The sequence below is a fragment of the Mus pahari genome, chromosome 12, assembly GCF_900095145.1.
Source record: "Mus pahari chromosome 12, PAHARI_EIJ_v1.1, whole genome shotgun sequence".
NCBI lineage: Eukaryota > Metazoa > Chordata > Mammalia > Rodentia > Muridae > Mus > Mus pahari.
This window is the reverse complement of record NC_034601.1, coordinates 59,311,282-59,330,836: the sequence shown is the minus strand read 5'-3', so window position 1 is coordinate 59,330,836 and position 19,555 is coordinate 59,311,282. Positions and strand designations below refer to the sequence as shown.

Here is a 19,555-nt window from a genome sequence, read left to right as displayed (position 1 = left end):
GATAGAGAAATGGGGAAGGAAGAGCTTTAGAAGAGAAGGCAAAAGTGAGCTTCAGGCTTGCTTAATGACAGCACTGTTTTTAAATGAGATCAGTAAAGTTAATTATGAATGAAAATGTATGCACAAAATTCATTTAAAATAGGACAAAACACCTTATTTTTTTAAATGAAATATCTCTATAATGAATTAATGGCCAATTGCTATTTCTGCCCTATACATTTGGATACTTGTATTTCCAATCTAGTTAGGTAGACAATGATTAATAGAGATACTGCATTTCCCTCTTACTATCTTACATTGTAAAATGAACCATAGTGTTTCTATGGGGATTCTGTTGTTAAATCGCAGAAAAATAATACTTTAGCTGGAGGAACAAAACTCAATATTATGAATTTTTCCTACATTTACCAACCATGTAACACACTTCAGCATTTATTCTCATGAATTTATTAAAAATACAATTCTAATTGTTATAGAGGAGATTCAATATTTGCATGCTTGGGAATTACCAACTCTGTTGTTTATATACTCTGTTTCTCATGGGTACATATAGGACAAATATATTATCAAATGCAAACAGATTATTTTTTTCATTCAATATGCTTTTCAATTGATTCTTTTTTTAAAGAATAAACAACCATTAAAAATCCATAGGCTGGAGAGCAGAGTAGTTAAGAGCATGTGATGTGTATGTAAAGGACATGAGTTTAAACCCAAGCACCCCCCACCTGTTAGTTCTAAGCTCCCAGTAACTCCAGGGATCCAGTGCCCTTTACTGCATCTGACCCACCCACATACATAGAGATATATGCATAAATACAATGCAAATGTAGATAATGTTGACGGAAATCCAACCTCATGAGTCCATCTTGTACAAACCCATGTGCTTCTAGAGCCTAAATTTACTTCAGATCACCTCCTATGAATGTTAACAACTGTGTTTCTATAATTTTTCCAGTAATTTTAGAAAATGTGGTTGTTTCAGACTTTATAGGCTTATAGGAAAGACAGGCTGATGTGCCGCATGCATTGAAAAACAGTGTATCTCGTTCAACTGACATCTCCTTTGAGGAGTGCTGACCATCTAAATATCATGTAAACAAAGACAACTAATGCAAGACCTCTATTCAGAAACCTATGAGGATTCTATGTTCTAGGAAGCTACATCTGTGTTAGTTTACCTGAAGTGTTACAGATATATTTTTCTGATTAGATTGTTTAGTCATTCTTCCAACATAATCGATAGACATATTCTGCCTACACTTTATTTAGCAAATTATTTAAAGTGATTGAATGATCAAGTCTTACTCTTTCTAAATGTGATAGCTCAAATTATCATTATATCTTACGTAATTGACCATAAGTTCTTTTGTTTTATGAAGTCAATCTATATATCCATCCAATTACCATTAAAAACAATGCTCCAACATGTAACAAGGACACATGCTCCACTATGTCCACAGCAGCCTCATTTATAATAGCTAGAAGCTAGAAACACCCCAGATGTCCCTCAACCGAGGAATGGATACAGAAAATATGGTGCCTTTACACAATGGCGTACTACTCAGCTATTAAAAAATGATGATTTCATGACATTCTTTGGCAAATACATGTAATTAGAAAATATCCTGAGTAAAGTAACAAAAAATTATAAATTTTGAAGATGAGAAATTATTATTTAAAGATAAAAATGTTGTCTTTGAAAACGTTTTATTCTAATAACAGCGTATTGAAAAGGATTCAGTTTTACTTCTCATGCTTGAGGTAGAACCCAGAGACTTCACGTGAGAAACAAGTGCTGCACAAAAGGACTTTCCACCATCTCAGGGCAAGGGCTTTATTGAGAAATAGACTAACAGGTTCCTTCCTGTCCGAATGGCCCAAAATGGGTTATTCAAAATGTATCGAAATTAAACAAATAAAGAAGAAAAATTATTAGCCAAAGTTTAAAATGTATACATATTATAGAAGACACAGAAAGTAATGTATTTTTCAGTTAATTTAAAATATTTTAATATGTAACTGCAATAATGAGTTAAAAGAAGTCAGGAATCTTTGGTGGTTTATCTCTGCATTTCTGCCATCTGTATTCTCCCTCGCTACTTCCGTTTTGTATGTAACCATGCAAGGGTTCTGTATCCTCAGCTTAGATTATACAAAGCAAAACCATACAAAGCAAACAAGTGCAAAGATAGTGGAGTCAGATACGTATAATGTTTACAAATGGTATAGGTGTATAAAGATGTCTTTAAACTTCTTCCAAAAATATATTCTGAATGAATCAAGATCATGGGACAGTAATGACCGATGTCACTCTTGCTCCATCACTTTCATGATGACAGTGTTTATCCTCAATTTGGAGTCGCCAACCAGATAATAGTATGGCTGCTCAGCAGTTGAGATATGGATCTTGTAACAAGAAGACACACTTACAATTTATTTTACATTAAATTTAAATAGCCACATATGTATTTGGCAGCACTGCTCTGATGATGTCATCTTACTTTCCTCTTCTAATTCTATTAGATCTTTTAATCATGGTTGGGTATATAACTAATGAGTTAATGGTGCAATAATTCCTAGGGTGCTGATGCAGCAGCATTTTATAAAATACAGAAAGCATAGCAAAAGCATAAATCTGTAACACGTAATATACTTTAAAAGGGTTTAATGCTTCTATAGTGTAGGTGCAAGGTAGTACTGCTTAAATCTATTTTTAAAATTAAATTTTGCAGTGTTCTTTGGTAAGACCATTCAGAAAAAAAAAAACAAATCATAAAACAGTGTTTTTGAAAAATGGTATTTTGATAGATGTACTTGCAATCCTATGCTGTGGCATTTATATGAATAAAGTGTATGAATTATAAGGAAGAAAATGCTGACACACTCATTGTCTGGCCTCCCTTGGCTTCTCCTTCAGATCTTCCTCTTCACTCAGCCTCATGATAAGAGCATAGTGCTCCTGTGGTTCCCTTAATCTGTTCAGTTTGACCATCTTCAAGCATGACATCCTGAGTATTTGTTCTGAGCCTACTGCTCACTTAAAAATGTAAGAAGATTTCTCACTATATCTTTTTAGAATTCCCAAATTCCCTAACCTGACATATGGTTCTTTGAATACGTATCTTCCTAGAATATTAGTTTGTACTGCTCTCTTTCTCAGAAATTGTGCAGTCAATAATTCCCAGTTGCCTCAATCAAATCTACTCTTTCTTTTGTAAGTTTCATAGGGTGGCTCACAACAGCCTTTAACTTAAGTTCCAGAGGTTTCAATACCCTCTTCTGCCTCCAAGACTCCTGTGTCACACACATGTGTTGCATATACATACATACACGCAAAACACACAAAACATAAAATAAAAATAAGTAAACCATTTTATTTAATTGTCAGGAAAAGCACTCTTCTAGTCAATGAGAAAAAGGGGTGCAGATTAAAAGGCTTCTTCCATCTGTCAACAAAAATAGTTAACATGAAGGGAAGCAGTGGGAAGTAAAGAATGAGCCACACAGAACAGCTGTGCACATAATTCATCAACATCAACAGACAGGCTTTAGAGCATGCAAATCGCAAAGGGCTAAAGCACACCTTAAACTGTGTTCTAACTGAGCTAGAGGGGTAATGAGTTGATTTCCTAGAACAGTAAATAACCCAGAACAAAAGGCAAAGCATCCCTGGAAGTGTCAATCCCTTGGGTAATCTAAGAGGAAAGGAGAAATAAAAATTCCTTAAAGCATTTGGTTTGACCAGGTGAGATAGATATTGCATTGATTGTGTTACTTTGGGCATTTACTCCTTCTAAATCTTTGTTTCGTAACAATACACAGTGAGAACAACAGAACTTTCCTTGCATGCTATTGTAGTTGTTGATTCTGTATATTGGACCCAGTGTTTTCCACTCAAAGGAATCTCTAGCATTCCTTTTGTGCCTTCTAAAAGGTTCCAGAGAACAAGTGTATATAGGATATATACAATGGAATACATACATCAAGGAAAAATATGTACCAAGTAGATGGTCAGTGTTTCTTTTTATTAAAAGATAGTTTAATAAGAAACTTTTATTTTTATAACAGAGTAGTGTTTTCAAATCTTAAGTTAAAAAAGGATTTCCCAAAACTTGTTAATTTACCAAGAAGGCATTTAAATGAGTTCCAGGAATTATAGTCACCCTGATAATACATTTTATTCATAAGAAAGAAATGACCTCTGATATCATTCACATGGTTTCTGAAAGCCACAATAATTATCCTGTAGCATCATTTCTAAAAGCTAGGGATAGAATTGAAAAGTGAAAGAAAGACATTACAAAGCACGATGATATTATGTTACATTGTTATAATTTATTTAAAATAACTTATAAAAATACACTAATACAATGTCCTGTAAGTGTTAGGAACCAGGTAGATAGTTTTTATAAGAGTACATAATTTGTGAATAATCAGAGGAAAATTTTTGTCAACAAATAACATTATCAAAATATGTTATTTTAATGAAACACCTGAATACTATGGATAACCTTGAACAATATAATTGACTCTGGCTCTACAGTACAGATTATCTTTGTTCAGCCGATATATTATATGACATGAATTGACATATTAGGAGTTTCTTTCATGGCTTTTCCAACATCCCTAACAGAAAAATGCTATCAGTATATAAATTCAAATTCTTATTTATTTATTTATTTATTTATTTATTTTGTTTTTTGAGACAGGGTTTCTCTGTATAGCCCTGACTGTCCTGGAACTCACTTTGTAGACCAGGCTGGCCTTGAAATCAGAAATCAGCCTGCCTCTTCCTCCCAAGTTCTGGGATTAAAGGCGTGCACCACCACTGCCCGGCTCTTACTTATTTTTTAACTATAGAAGAAACAAAGTACGTCTGACCTCAATGAGAGAAGACACATCTAAACCTTGAGAGACTTGAGGCCCCATGGAATGACGAGGCCTGATTGAGTGGGGAGGGGGGGAAGGGAAGATCGGGACATCTTCTTGGAGGAGGGGTGGAGGAATGAGATAAGGAACATTCTGAGGGCAGACCTGAGGGGGAATAACAACTGGATTGTAAAAAGGAAAAAAAATTAAAGGTAAAAAGAATAAAGGAATTGATAGGTAAAATTTTTGATTCAAAGGATCGACTCATTATCCTACAAAGCTCAGTCATGGACAGATCTTGCTGAACCACTGACGTTGAATGGTTCAAGGGTTGTGCTTTGAAGTTGTCTGTTATGTGGTTTCATAGTAGTTTTGTAACATCTCTGTAAAATCTTTATTAAACATACAGAAAATCCATTCCACTGGATCAATGTTCTCACTTTGACTTTTATCAAATCGAACAGAGAGTATCCTTACTTATCAAATTAATCCAACTTTATGAATTTTTATTTTAAGATGAATGACTTTTTCATGATTCTGTTTTTACCATGCTATTATATTATACTGTTAATGAATGAACCACACAATTTTTCAAATAAAAGAAATACTATGTAAGGGAAAATCCTTTCCCACATATTCACACACCTTAAGTTATGCTCAAAGGAACATTGCTTTTCTAAATAAACATATATTACATTCTTAGTAGGACAGAAATCTCAGAAAACTGATACATCTACCCTTCCACTTGGTCCAAGACACAATACTGAACCAAACTCTTAATTGAATTGGCAAATATCCTACAGATATGTTATACTTTGCACATTATTCTTTGTGACTCTAAGAAAGATCTTTAAAAGAAAAGTATTGACAACCAGCATGATTCTGAACCACCTGGAGAATCGGGATCTACAATATATAAGTGGAAAAAGAGATTCGCTTCAGAGAATTGTTCCTGAAATTGTCGAAGGTCATGAGTCCAAGATTACACAGAGTGAGCCAGCAATGTACAGACTACAGAGTCATGGACATGTTTGTCTTTAGCCTAGGTGTAATGGCCGCAGAACCAAATGTTTCTCATTTCCTCTACTTCAAAGCCTCTAGGTTTAGGATTTATGAAAAACTCCATCTATTCTAGATCTGAGATACTCACAGTGTATTATAGCCAAATATCTCCAGGGTTTCTCCTACTCAGGATAGCCAGTAAGCAGAGGTGGGTGGCAGGGGACTGTGTCCTGGTACCCAAAAGCATGCCCCGGGTACATAACTTCTTTCCAGTACATCTATTCTTCTGATGTTTCTATCACGTCCCAAAGTTATCACAGGCTTTTGTCCAAGCTTTAAATAGCTGACATTTGAAGTGCATTCGAGATGCAAATTTTAGCAAATTGGAAACAAAGAAAACTAAAACTCTTCTGATGCTTAAGGTAGGGACTACTCCTTTATTCTCTTTAGGAATCCGACTGAATGTGACCCGTCCACTTTGGAGACCAATCTGCTTTATTCAGTCTTCCAGTGTAAATGTTAATATAATACTAAACCCTTGTTAAAGAAATTTCTAGAATACTCTCACATCAAATTCGGTAGACACCTTAGAGTACAACAAATTAAATATATTTCCAAGAACAAGCTTTTCTGCATATTGCTTTCCATTGTTTCCCACTAGAAATGAATCTGCTTTTATAAAGTTGATGCAGTATATAAAGGCTGAAGGTGAAAAGACAGTAAGCTTCAGTTTGATTGAACAGCCCTGGGTCATACATATGACACTACATAGTTATTTACATTTCCCCGATCGTTGAATAAATTACATTATAACACCAGTCAACAAATTATTCCATAAATGTCTTCTTATTTAAAACTCAATAAACTATACTTAAATTTCTTACATTATCTAAGAATTACAATGAAGTTTTTATATTTTTTCTAATTTATGATTTCTTCAGAAAAATTTTAGAATATAATAATTTACTGTGATGAGCAAGGGAAGCCTATTTGTAACCAGACAAATATTCGTGACGTATCTACCTTTACATCATATATTTTGTGTTTGATAACAGGAATTGAATTCAGAGCCTTGTATGTGCTGGGCAATTGTTCCGATACTGATATGCATCCCCAGCCCTGGAATCACTGTTCCTCAAGCAAGCCTATAACCTATACCACTCTTGTCTTTGTATCACAGATGTTGAGACGATAAGCATATCTATCTTTCCCCAATCCTCTCTTATGTTTTATTATTTCATAAGTATTGTCTTGTTTACAAGATTGAGAAAATAGGTATTTGAAACAGAAATAATTTCAACGTATAAGACCATCTACAAGATTATTGTTTTATGCTAGAGAAATTTTAATACCATGTCTTAAGGAAAACTACTAACTTACAACATATTGCAGAATTGATTGATGCTACCTGAGCTTGTTCCCAAGACAGGGCATTAAGATGACACCAGATGTGTTCTATTCTTTTATTAAATCTAAGTGGGAGGGAGAAAAATTAGTCTGTGAGGTCAGAGCTATTGTGTTTAATGTGCTCAGTATAATTCTGGGCAGGAGAGACAAATTGAAGGCTGACTGCAAGTGATGTGTACATTGTATGTTGCTTTGATTTTTTTCCTGTTTTTTTTTTTTTTTTGTTTGTTTGTTTGTTTGTTGTTTTTTTCTGAATAAAAATATTTGGATACCATGTACCATGTGATTTTTAAACCTAGGTGTCCTGTTTTTTGTTGTTGTTGTTGTTGTTGTTGTTCTTTTAGTCTATTTTCACAAGTGATGATTTTATTAAAAGTGAGATGATTACCATATTTGACAATTATATCATTGCATGTGGAACCAGATGTTACCTTCCAGGACTGTTACAAGTAGCTATTTAATGTGTTTTGTCCACCGTGCTTGAAGAAAAGCAGCGTGTGCTCAGAGCGGCAGGGCTGCCTCTTCAAATGGATTCTGTATAATGCTTCTGAGACAGTAGTTTATCTTGAGTTCATTGGGGGTTCCTCATTGTGAGTCCCTAGTAGTCCTGTGACAATGAAAGTGTTGATATTCAAATGCACATGAGTGCATTCAGTCCACAATAATAGTATTCATAGCCATCTATAAATAGTTGAAGAAACAATTGTGTGAAATACTTGATATTCATCTGAACCACTTTATTTTTTGCAATGTCACATTTAAATTCAGATTTACAGTATTCAGATATTCTTGTTAAATTGCACAGATGGGAGAGTAGCAGATACATAGATATATGGAACACAAAAGGTGCTGAACATAGGTGATTCAATTACAAAATGTATCCTTCTATGTGGTTAACGAATTTTCTATTTTTTTTTCTAGATACACCATCAGTTAAGATTATACCATCAACTCCTTTTCCACAAGAAGGACAGGCTTTAACTTTGACCTGTGAATCTAAAGGAAAACCACTGTAAGTGATTGAATCAATGATAAATGTTTCACTCTTACATATATCAATCTTTAATGGCAGGGTGTAACTGTAAACATCTAAATTTTGAACCCTCTTTTGTCAAACAAGAGAACAGGTGCTTTTGTATTTACCCCTTTTTCCTTCACATTTCTGTAAAATAAATGTGTATAAATTTACAGTATAAATACAAGGTCCACAATCAAATGACTCAATTTTTGGCACAGTGATGTCTGAAATTCATAGAAATGAAGGCAAGTTTGCTCAAATGGTATACATTTGTCTGTTGGATATTTTACGCCATGCCATCTCTCCCATCCAGTGGTAGAGACATTTTATTTATAGAAATAATGAATTGTGGAAGTTATGGGACTCTTATTCTAGGAAACATGCCTCACTTCTCTTAGAAATGATTCAGCAAGTCAGCATCAATGGATCTCTGGGATTCAGTTCTGTAGAAATAAGCTTGGATACAATATCCATTCTTGCATTAAGATGACTCCACAGTGCAATAATCTCTTATGTTATTGAAAAACACAAAGTCTTAGTCAGTTTAACAAATTGAAAATTCCGTCTTTCTCAGAAGAAACTGACTAATCTTTCCCAGAGGATGCTGATGAATGACAGCATGCAAACAGAAAAAGGAAATAAGAAAGTTTCTTTATGTGACAGGAGGGAAATTTTAATCTCAGAAAAGTGAGTTACTTTTCTTTTCTTATTCACAAAGGTTTTAGATGGGTGAGGCAGGATTTGCTCACACTTCAGCCCCATCCAAAGCTTAGCGACTTCTGCCTACTCTTTGCTCCTTCAGCTGCGGAATCTAAATTGCCACTCTCTTAGTCGGATTTACTCTGTAAATTCAAGGATGAGGCTCATGGTGATTTCATCACTGGAGTTGAAACCTCAGTTGTTCAGAAAGAGGAATGATCCAGGCCTAGGAGAGACAGACAGTTGTCATCCTAGGTGGGCTGGTTTGTCTATTTACGTTTATATAATGCTTGCCAAAATAATCCTCAACTGAAATATGCAGCAAGAGTTTACGCCCATATATTTTTAAAAGTATCACAATCCATGTGGTATCTTTGAATTTTAATTCTATCAGTAATGTGTCAAAACAGTCATGTTTGGCATTTACCCTTGTTGGTCCCAGTGTTATAACAGATATGCTAGTATCATTTTACAAAATATGTTTTAATTTATTTTCTTGTATTATAGATGTTATCCCCAGGGATTGTTATTTGTTTTCTTTCCCTATAAACTCCCACGATAGTAACAGTAAAGTTAGAGTCAACATCCTTGATGCCTTTTTACCCTTAGAATGCTGCTTTCTTTGTTCTTCCCAATTAGTCTCAAAATCTGTCCACTCTTTCCCAAAGTATCATTTCTGGTACATGAAGGCATTAACCTCTCTGAAGATTAAACTTGTAGATCTCTGTGGTTTAGACAATATCCACAATAGTGTCAGATGGGACAGGCAGGATTATAAAACAAGGGCAGACTGGAAAGACTCCATTTGACTCCTTTCAAAAGAAATTTTCAACTTCATCAAGAGAATGGTTTTTGCTAGAGCACAGAGAAGAGAGGGAAAATTGATGAGCATTCATCAGGAAGTTCATCACTGGGGTAAGAACAGAATCACTCATGGGAAGCCCACTCACTTCAGACAATGAAACCTAAAAAGTGGGAAAGAGATGAGAAGTAAATTTTAAAATGATTTCCAAATACAGGGTGAATTAAAGCATAGGGGTCTGAGGATGGTTTTAAAACAGATTCAGAAGAGTGGGAGCCAAAATGAGGAGTGTGGTACCATGGGCACCCACTAGGCACTGGGAAATTGTGTCATTTATTCTCGTAATCACCAGCTAAGTTCCGCTCCATTACTTTGCAGCTATTGCACCTGATTCCCCTCTTTGTTATTTTGGCATCACTGAGAGGCAACACTATTGGTTTCACATTCAATTGTTTCCCAAGACAGTTAATTCCTATTATCTTTCCTATTTACCTGATCCAGGTCTAATGAGCAAATGGGGGTCAGAAATACATAACAGATAATACAGTTTATTTTCATCTTATAGGTAACCTGAACAACACTGTTAATCTATGCTCAAATTTTTACTATTTCTTTTAAACATATGTTTGACCAACATATGATTTCCTAAAGAATGAGCAATTCATCATTATTACGTTCATTGTTTATGTTAAAATCACACCACCATCTTTGCTATAAATCATAAAACTGCGGCATGGCTCAAGTTGCAGTGAGACTCATGTTTGTAGCCTGCTGGCCAGAATGCTAATGTTGTTTTCCTTGTTCTAAATGTGAGGGCCCCAGTGACTGTTTATGAACAATCATGCCTTATTTGCCTGCTTTGGACAGGAGCCTTTTGCCATTTTCCTGTAGAACAGCTGCATAACTTGGGCCAGGACCAAATTGTTCCACTTGACATTACTATAGAGGCATTCTATTCTTTCCTTAAAAGAGAGATTACCGTACATGTCTATTGTTTTAATTTTTTGTCTATGGCGACGACAGAGCTAATGCCAGCCACTTTTCTTTCAAGTCCCCAGAGATTCAACAACCCTCTTTTGTCTTTGGCTGAATTCCCAGACAGCTTTTAGGCTTCACATTTTCCATTTATAAAACTGGAAGAAGAAATATACCCTTTATATTACATTAAAGTCATGACCTTAAAAGATACAGGGTGGCCCCTACGTGCTGAGACAAATGAATCAGCATTCCTTTTAACCCAATGTATAGTACATTGTGAATTTACATTAAAGAAAAAAAGCAATGAGACATTTTTTTTTCTAGTGGAAAAAGAGAGGACTTGGCATTTATTCTATCAGAAGAAAATGATTAAAGGATTTGATGTATTTTCCTGTGTATACAACACAATGTTTGTGTTGTAGTTACTATTTTACCTTCGAGTAATTATAATTTTTCTTCTTTCCTGGCAGAAATCTAGTATGCATAATTGCACAGAGACGAACATCCTATTATGTGTAAAAGAAAGATTTTAATCGTTAGAAAGACAGATCACATGCCACCAAGCAACTAGTGAGGTGTTGGAAAGGAACAATTACATATACATTCTGGATATAATCCAAAATTAATGAAGAAATCTGATACATGCATACATAAAAATGCATTCCCCGGGGAAATAGAATTGTTTCTTCAAAGACAAAAAGTGAAGGCAAAACAGCTCTAACCTACTCAGTTTCTTCAGCCTAATGTGGCCTCCCCTTATATAGCACAAATCATATGTCATTTGCCAATTGTTACACAATCCAATTAGTGAGAAGAAATTGCAAAACAAACCAGGAGTTAATGAAGGCAAGTTATCATCACAGTGAAATATTGATCACCAAAGCAGGAAAGATATGATATGATGTAACAGTACCAGTCTATTATCTTGGCAAATTCAAGTCATTCCATCTAATGAATAAAAGATGTATTAAACTAATTAACCAACATTTATATTTCTCCTGCAAATCAGAAATTGTTTTAATTAACTAGCATATCAGTATTAATGTTCTGGTCAGATGTCTCTGGTACAGTGTTCTGAGTCTTTGTGGTGGTTGGCCTTGGACTTGGGTATTCACAGCCTTAGTTGTCTTGAGCCAGATTCTTAGCCACTCAGTGTAACTTGCTCTTTTAAACTTTGATTTTAGAACAATTATAGATTCACAGCTAAATGAGCAGATAGCATAAAAATTCCCATATGCTATGGCTCTCCCACAGGACATGAAAGATGCAGCGTTATCCATGGCTCACATCAGTGTTTAATTTAGGCTTGCTGGCCAGTCATTGTAGCAGCATAGTCTTTCATTTTACACAAGTTTGTTCTTTTGGTAGAAGCATTTTATATTTCTAAAATTATGTATTTTGTATCAAATAAACAATTTATGTAAGGATGATTCTGTCTCTGTCTCTGTCTCTCTCTCTCTCTCTCTTTCTCTCTCTCTCAGTCTCTCTGTCTCTTACACACACACACTATATATATGTAGTGTGTGTGTGTATATATATATATATGTTTGTGTGTGTGTATTTGTATATATGTGTGTATATATAAACATACATACATACACAAATATGTAATGCCTACCACCAAATAACATCTTAATACAAAATTACCATGACAGCTATAGAGTGTCTCTTGGTGAAGGGATTAACTGCAAAGTAGCTAAGACTTATTCAAAAGTCTAAAACATATTTAGTATTGAATTGTTAGTAAGTTTCTGTTGTAAGTCCAGAAACTGAGTTATGATCATAGATTCTTCCAAGTATCTCAAATGCAACAGTTTGACCAGAATAAACAAATTCCAGGACAATGGTTCATAATTTACAAAAGCATCTAGGAGACAGATAAATCAACGTAGAAACAAGTGAATCAATACCGAAGTAAAATAAAACCTCTTAGGGCACCCACAATTACTAGGGTTAAAATAATAATAACAGCACTAATAATATTGTTAATAATAAAATTTTAAATAATGAGAAATGGGTGACTGGAAAGTTTGAATACACAGAAATGTCTCCTTCACAAATACCTGAGCAGATGTGTAGAAAATATTTTAGAAAACTTGAAAGAATTGGGAAGAGAAAATAAATAATCCAGTTCCACAGGTGCAGAAGTGGCTGCCCTTCCAGGCACTGTTACTGGCATGAAAACAACACTATCAGTTAACGAGTTTCCATGACAACAAATGGAAAAAAATCAGAGTCTGATAAAACCCAAACTTACACAATAACATGTCCAGTATGTTTTTAAATGTACAAGGTCTGTGTAATACATGTTGTTTTGTCAATACTTTGCAAACTTTCTTTTTAATTTTGTTTTGAATTCATTAATTTAAAGGAATTAGGATTATACTCACTGTTCGCTTGAGAGTGTGCATTTGTGAGTGTGCATGGTGAGTGTGTATGTGTGTGTGTGTGTGTGTGTGTATGAATGTGTGTTGTGTATGTGGGGGTGTGTGTGTATGAGTTTGTGTGAACATGAATGCTGCTGCTATGGATTCCAGAGGCTTTCTATTTTCCTAGACCTGCCATTAGAGGTAGCTCTCAGTTGCTGGATGTTTGTGCTGGGAATTGAACCCAAATTCTCTGCAAGAGCAGGATCTGATCCTAACTGTTAAGACATCGTTCCATCCCCAAACTTTCTTGTGTGTAGATGTCACAGTCAAATCATACAAATATCTTGGGGTGAAGGATTACATGCTCTATATACATTAAAAACATTTTCCTTGTAAAAGATATTTGACTAGATCTAGATAAGACAAGAACTGAGATGGCAATCTATATTAAAAATACTGATGGCTATATTGTTTTGTTCATTCGGTGTTCTGAGCCTGGCAAAACTTTAGAGCATTCATAAACTATCAATTTGAGTGTTAATCAAATAGTTACAAAATAGTAATATAAACTCAACATTGTAATATATATTATATCTAAGACATACAGATAGGTGATAGATATAGGTATGTATAGATAAATACATATATAGTTGTATAGATAAATATATGAAACTTGTACATAGACCTAAATGTTAATACCAATATAATATAAAATAATTAAGTGCCAGAAAGCTTAACTAAAATATGTATAGGAAACTTTTGGGATAGCATTTGAAATGTAAATAAAGAAAATAATAATAAATAAATAAATAAATAAATAAAAAATATGCAAGAAGTTTAAAGAATACATTCTTCATGAGTATATCTTTCATGTTAGATATTATATAAATATCTCTCTGAAACAAATGGAAGATAAAACATGGTATAAATATATCTATCCTAGGACTTTCTACAGGAAAAGTATGAATAATACAAGTCACATGATCTGTAGATATTCATCTTTGATTGCAATACAGAATTTTGGACGTTATTGTAATTAAGTAACTCAGATTTAAAGCAACGCAGCCACTTGATTCTTAGGCTAGTTTCAAAAGTGTAATACTAGGAAATCAGTTCCAAATTTCCCTAATAAAGATAAGCGCCCCATCCTGTCCTTGCCTTGCGGAAACCCATATGGTCCCTCACTTCCATCTCATGGCTTCAAATTTTAATCACACGCGTTTCCTTTCTGGAAGCACACAAGTGGTTATCTTGGAAATGAGACTGAATATTTTGGTTTTGTTTGTAAACTACGAAGCTGACTCTCGGTAATCCCCACGGCTGTTATTTAGGCTGGGCATCTGTGGTGTGCTGGGCACTCAATCATTTTCAATTAAATGTTCCAGTGTCTTGTAAAAGTCCCATCAGAGTCTGCAGAACCATGGTGATAGATCCACAGAGAATATGCACTTCTTGAACGTTTTCCAGGAAGCCAGTTTCCTTTAAAAAAAAAAAAAGCCAATTATTTTGGAGGATTATGTAAATGCTTAGCTGGAAATCTAACATGAAATGTCTCAATATTTAAGACACTATCCTGAAAACCTTACCATCACATTTACAAATGAGACTTGTAGAAAGGATTCCTTTTGGCTCATATATTTAAAATATTCGTCATGTGTGAATATATTGAGACATGAGAATACACAATTTTTAATCTTTATCCAAATATTAGTATAGATATTTTATGTGTGTGTATGTGGTTAAAAAAAAAAAACAACATCATGAATAATTTTAGGAAGATATCAGAAACAGAAATTATTCAAATTCTTACCCTTATTAATATGTTAAAGAACATAGGAATCTTTGAAAGAGCTCCCTAAATTGTAAGTTAGTTTGTTCTTTTAAAAGTTATATTCAATAATATTTCTTTTTTTTCTCAGCCTTTTTTTCTATGTGTCGTACATTTGTACATAAAATTCCCCTCATGTTTGCCAGTATAATTAACAGTATTATTTATTGCCTGTTATACTGGCCGTTAAATATTTTGACTATCATTTCTGCATAAATACATAGAAGAAACAAAATATGTACAAATAACTAATTCAAAATCTTTGTAGAGATTAGGTATTTTAGTCAATGACATAAAGAAATGTTTTATACTGGAGCAGGGCTTTACTCAATTAAAACATGTAAAACAAAATTTCCTGTTTATGCATGTTTATGCATGCTTACACCATACAAAATCCTCAATTTCCAAAGACAGACATTTTCATGTTTAAAGTCAAGAAAAAAAAATCAAACAGAAAACAATATCCTAAATTTTTAGAAAGATGTATATTTACAAATGGCTTCAAAACAATAGGCAGGATCACTAAGAGATTGATGAGGGCCTAGAAGTCCAACTCTTCTAAATTCAGAGTGACAGAGATCTCTGGGGTTCTTGAAAGAGTGGATGAAGAAGAGGGGAGGATTATATATATATATATATATATATATATATATATATATATATATATATATATATGCAGAGCATGAGAGCAAAGGTTTTATTCAAGTTCAGCAGAATATATTGCCACTTGAAAGTGCATGGAAACGCTGAGGAGTGGCAAGGATTTTGAGAAGGCAGATGGAGAATATGAGATAGTTTACAGAGCAGGGACAGAGGTGGCCAATAATATAAGAGCCTTGATGTGCTAGAAATGTTCTTCAATTGCCTTTCAAGCTTCATTACTATGTCATAAAATCAACTTACTGGATCTTTCTTTATAAAACTAAAGCCAGACAAAAAAAAGTAACAAAAGACATTATAGATATGGGATGAAAGGTATGTGTAATGAAAATGTAAAGGCATAGGTCGAACTAGTTTTATTTGGGGACTTAAGTTATCCAGTAATTTTTTAAAAATGTGTAACATCAATAATTTGAAAATCATTTTATTAAACGTGATATTTACAGTCAGAGTGTTGGGACACTCAGAATGAACATGTTAAATTTGAGTAATTTAACTGATTGCAGAAAAGAAATTTCTAACTGAAGAAATTAGTTTAGAAAAATTAGAGTGCCATGAAGAATGTTCTGTTTAATAATGCAGAAAAGTATAATCCTTTGAGAAGAATTTCATAGAAATGATTAAAATGTACTTTCAAAGTATTAAATTTCAGATTCAAATTTCTTCAGCCTTTACTTACAAAAGCATTTAATCCCCAACTATCATATAAATGAGTTATAACTCATTATGACTTCCCAAAAAGTGTTAGATTAAGACAAGATGCAAGCCATGGAGAAAAAGAAGTTTATAGTAGGCAGTGATTAGAATAAAAGTAGACAGACACATGTAATAGTGCTACTTTGTATTATTGGGAACAATGGACCTTTTTAAGGAAACAGAACCTTATCATTTCAATTTAACTGTAAACTGAACAGCTTTTGAATTAAAAATTGATTCTGACACTTGAAGTATGTTCTCTGGATCCAGATTTTCCCGACACTCTGAACAACCTGAGAAACAGGCATAATCTGAGAATCTCAAATTCACAAATGTTGAGTGAAAAACAAAATGAGAAAATATTCCAGAGGAAAACTTCAGGAGTTTATGTTTTTTTAAACAAGCTTAGAAAACTCCTCATTTAAGAATGATCATTGTTAAACATATCATAGAGATTTTATACTCAATATAAACACATAGTCATATTTGTTTACGGTAGAATTAATATTTACCCAAGGTTTGTTGAATTTTAATTAGCAATTAATATTCTGTGCTTATCAAACAGAGAAATATTAAATGTAGATAAGCTCTGAGTAACTGTTTTCCCTTCATTAGAAAACCCTAAGAGATAAATTTAAACATTTTTCCCAACTTTGAATATTTTTAACTTTCATACAAAATTCTCTCTCCTTTAGTATCACAGAATTTTATATGTTTAGGGATAATCTCTGTTATTTAAAATAAACGTCAGTAAATACCACATTAAAAAAGTGAAAAGTGAGTCAGGATTTCTCAGTCACATTAAAGCAATGCAATTTGCATCAAGCTTTCTAAAGGGCATATAGGCAACTTCCATTTCAACCATAAAACATTTAAACTCAGATACAAAATCTCATGGCCAAGTATATGATGAGATTGATCAGAAAAGTCCATATGTTATTTACTACTTAAGATTTAAATATGATGATGTCTGATGTTGATTTCATTATTCCAACCAAGAATGCACATTGATGTAATGGAATTCCTTTTACTTGATGCTGTAAGAATTTAATATGTTTGAGGAGTTTTATTTATGTGAGTGAAGAAATTGTAATCAGAATTTCAACTGAAAACATAAAGGAGTATACAGAATTAAAATTTACACTTCAATCTGACTTCATTTATGACTGCTTTAAGATCTTTGATTCTGTTACATACAAGTTCTAATGATGACTTTTAAGAAGATCTTTACATTGTTGAAGTTTTCAATAGGAATATTTGTGAGAATAACAACTATCAGTAAATCTTATAAAACTGGGAAACACACACACACACACACACACACACACACACTATAGAAGCAGCAGTGACAATAGAAGACAGAAGTATTCCTTGTGCATTATTATAGAAGAGTAGTCATCAAAGAAAACAAAGAATCTTTTAAACACACAATGAACATTGTATTTTATTTTATTTTATTTTATTTTAGAGATATGGTCTTACTTTGCAGCTAGTTCCAGGCTAATTATACCAAGCGAGGAATCCAATGGAAAATATATAATTAGAGGCAATGTTATTTAAGTATGTTCCTTATTTTTGTTATTCTTTCACGCTTGTCTTTTTTATTTTTCCTTTAATTCAAATTAAAACTCCAAAGGATAAGAACAGGGCTCTTAGACTTTGAAATGTTCTAAGTATAAAGACCCTGACATTCATGTTATAATGCAGATCAGCCTTGTTCATCTGCAGCATTCAAGATTCCTGTGTATCAAAAACAGAATTTTAATAGATCAGGGTAGCTCGATAATAAAGCTGGGGTGGGGGTGGGGTAAAGGAAAAGTGCACTTGTGTGTATATAGCTTACCAGGAAGTAGAGATACAAAGAGTTCTGCAGATTGCTAGCTATTATACCTAGCTAATTAGCAAGCTACAGGTTAGTGAAAGACCCTGTCTCTGAAAATTAGAGAGACTTCTGATATGGCTCAGTGTATAATGATGCTTGTCACTTATATTTGTAATCCATGCAAATATAGAAAGACAAAAAGACACCAGCTCCAGGAATTGTCATCTGATGTTGAGGTGCTTGCAGTGTCATGCAACATTCCTTACTTCCACTGTACATATCATGCATGCATAACAACAATACCAGCAACAGCAACAAAAACATCATCATCATAATCATCATCAACAAAAACAATAAAGATAATAATCCTTAATATTAGTTTAAAATATTTGTGCAACTCTAGAGAAAGGACACCTGGTGTTGGTCTCAGATTCTCACAAACATGTACATAAATGTGGATGCATACTTGTACACATGTGTATTTATACACACTCACAAATATATATACAAGACACTTAAAAATGATATATGAAAAGCATTTCCTTTTCCATGAACTAACACAACAGTTAAATCTGAAAAAATAAATGAAGCTTGATATTTACTCCAAATACACAGAACAGTATTTTATAATTCACACATATGTATAATGTTAACATGTATGAGAAGCATATCCTTTGAACACCAGTAACAAGTGACTGTGTATGTTTTACATTTAAGATGATCAACCTAAGAAATACCTTTGAAGTAATCATATTTTGCTTTTCCTGATTAACATTTCTAACCCCCAACAGTCAGTTTCAACATTTAAAGAATACTTTATTCTTTGAACTTTTTTTCTACATTTGCTTTAAAAGTTTAAGATACTATGCAAACTCATCTTTTAGCATCTCTCCTGTCTCTGTGTTTTCTCACCCCTTTTTCTTCTTCCTCTCTCCCTCCCTTTTTCTGTCAATTAAATTTTGGGCTTGAGTGTTAGAAGTGGTCTCAGCCTATGCAGTGGGAAAAATGTGAGTGATATTCCTCTCAGGATCCTCCTTCTTTGAACACAACAAAATTAATATTCCTCTACATTTATCAATTTCACACTTATCTCCAATTCACATACTTTTCATATTTATTGGGCTTTCCCCTCAAGCCTGATGGCATAAGCAAGAGATTTTTTCACATTATGAAATAATTTCATTATCTAAAATGCTTCTCTTAATCCATAGTTTGGAATCAAATGTTTATGAACATCACACTTTTTCCCTTATATCCTGTGAAAATATCAGTAAAGAGTAACTGTGTTTTGAAACATCTCTTTGATAATTAAAATTTTGATAAAATCTATTGACTATGGGATTTGTAAATGGAAATTAAGTGAATGGGCATTTCAAACCAGTAGATGATAAAGCAGAAGATT

The 19,555-nt window shown here is 33.5% G+C and overlaps 1 protein-coding gene across 3 annotated transcripts in view; it reads left to right on the top strand.

The window, feature by feature from the left end:
• Nucleotides 1-19,555, top strand: part of Cadm2 (cell adhesion molecule 2) — a 949,182-nt gene that overhangs the window by 828,528 nt on the left and 101,099 nt on the right. For all 3 annotated transcript variants that reach the window (XM_021208891.1, XM_021208892.2, XM_029544253.1), the window contains one exon: nt 8,203-8,293. In XM_021208891.1, the coding sequence (XP_021064550.1) occupies nt 8,203-8,293 (91 nt within the window). The remainder of the gene's footprint in view (nt 1-8,202; nt 8,294-19,555) is intronic.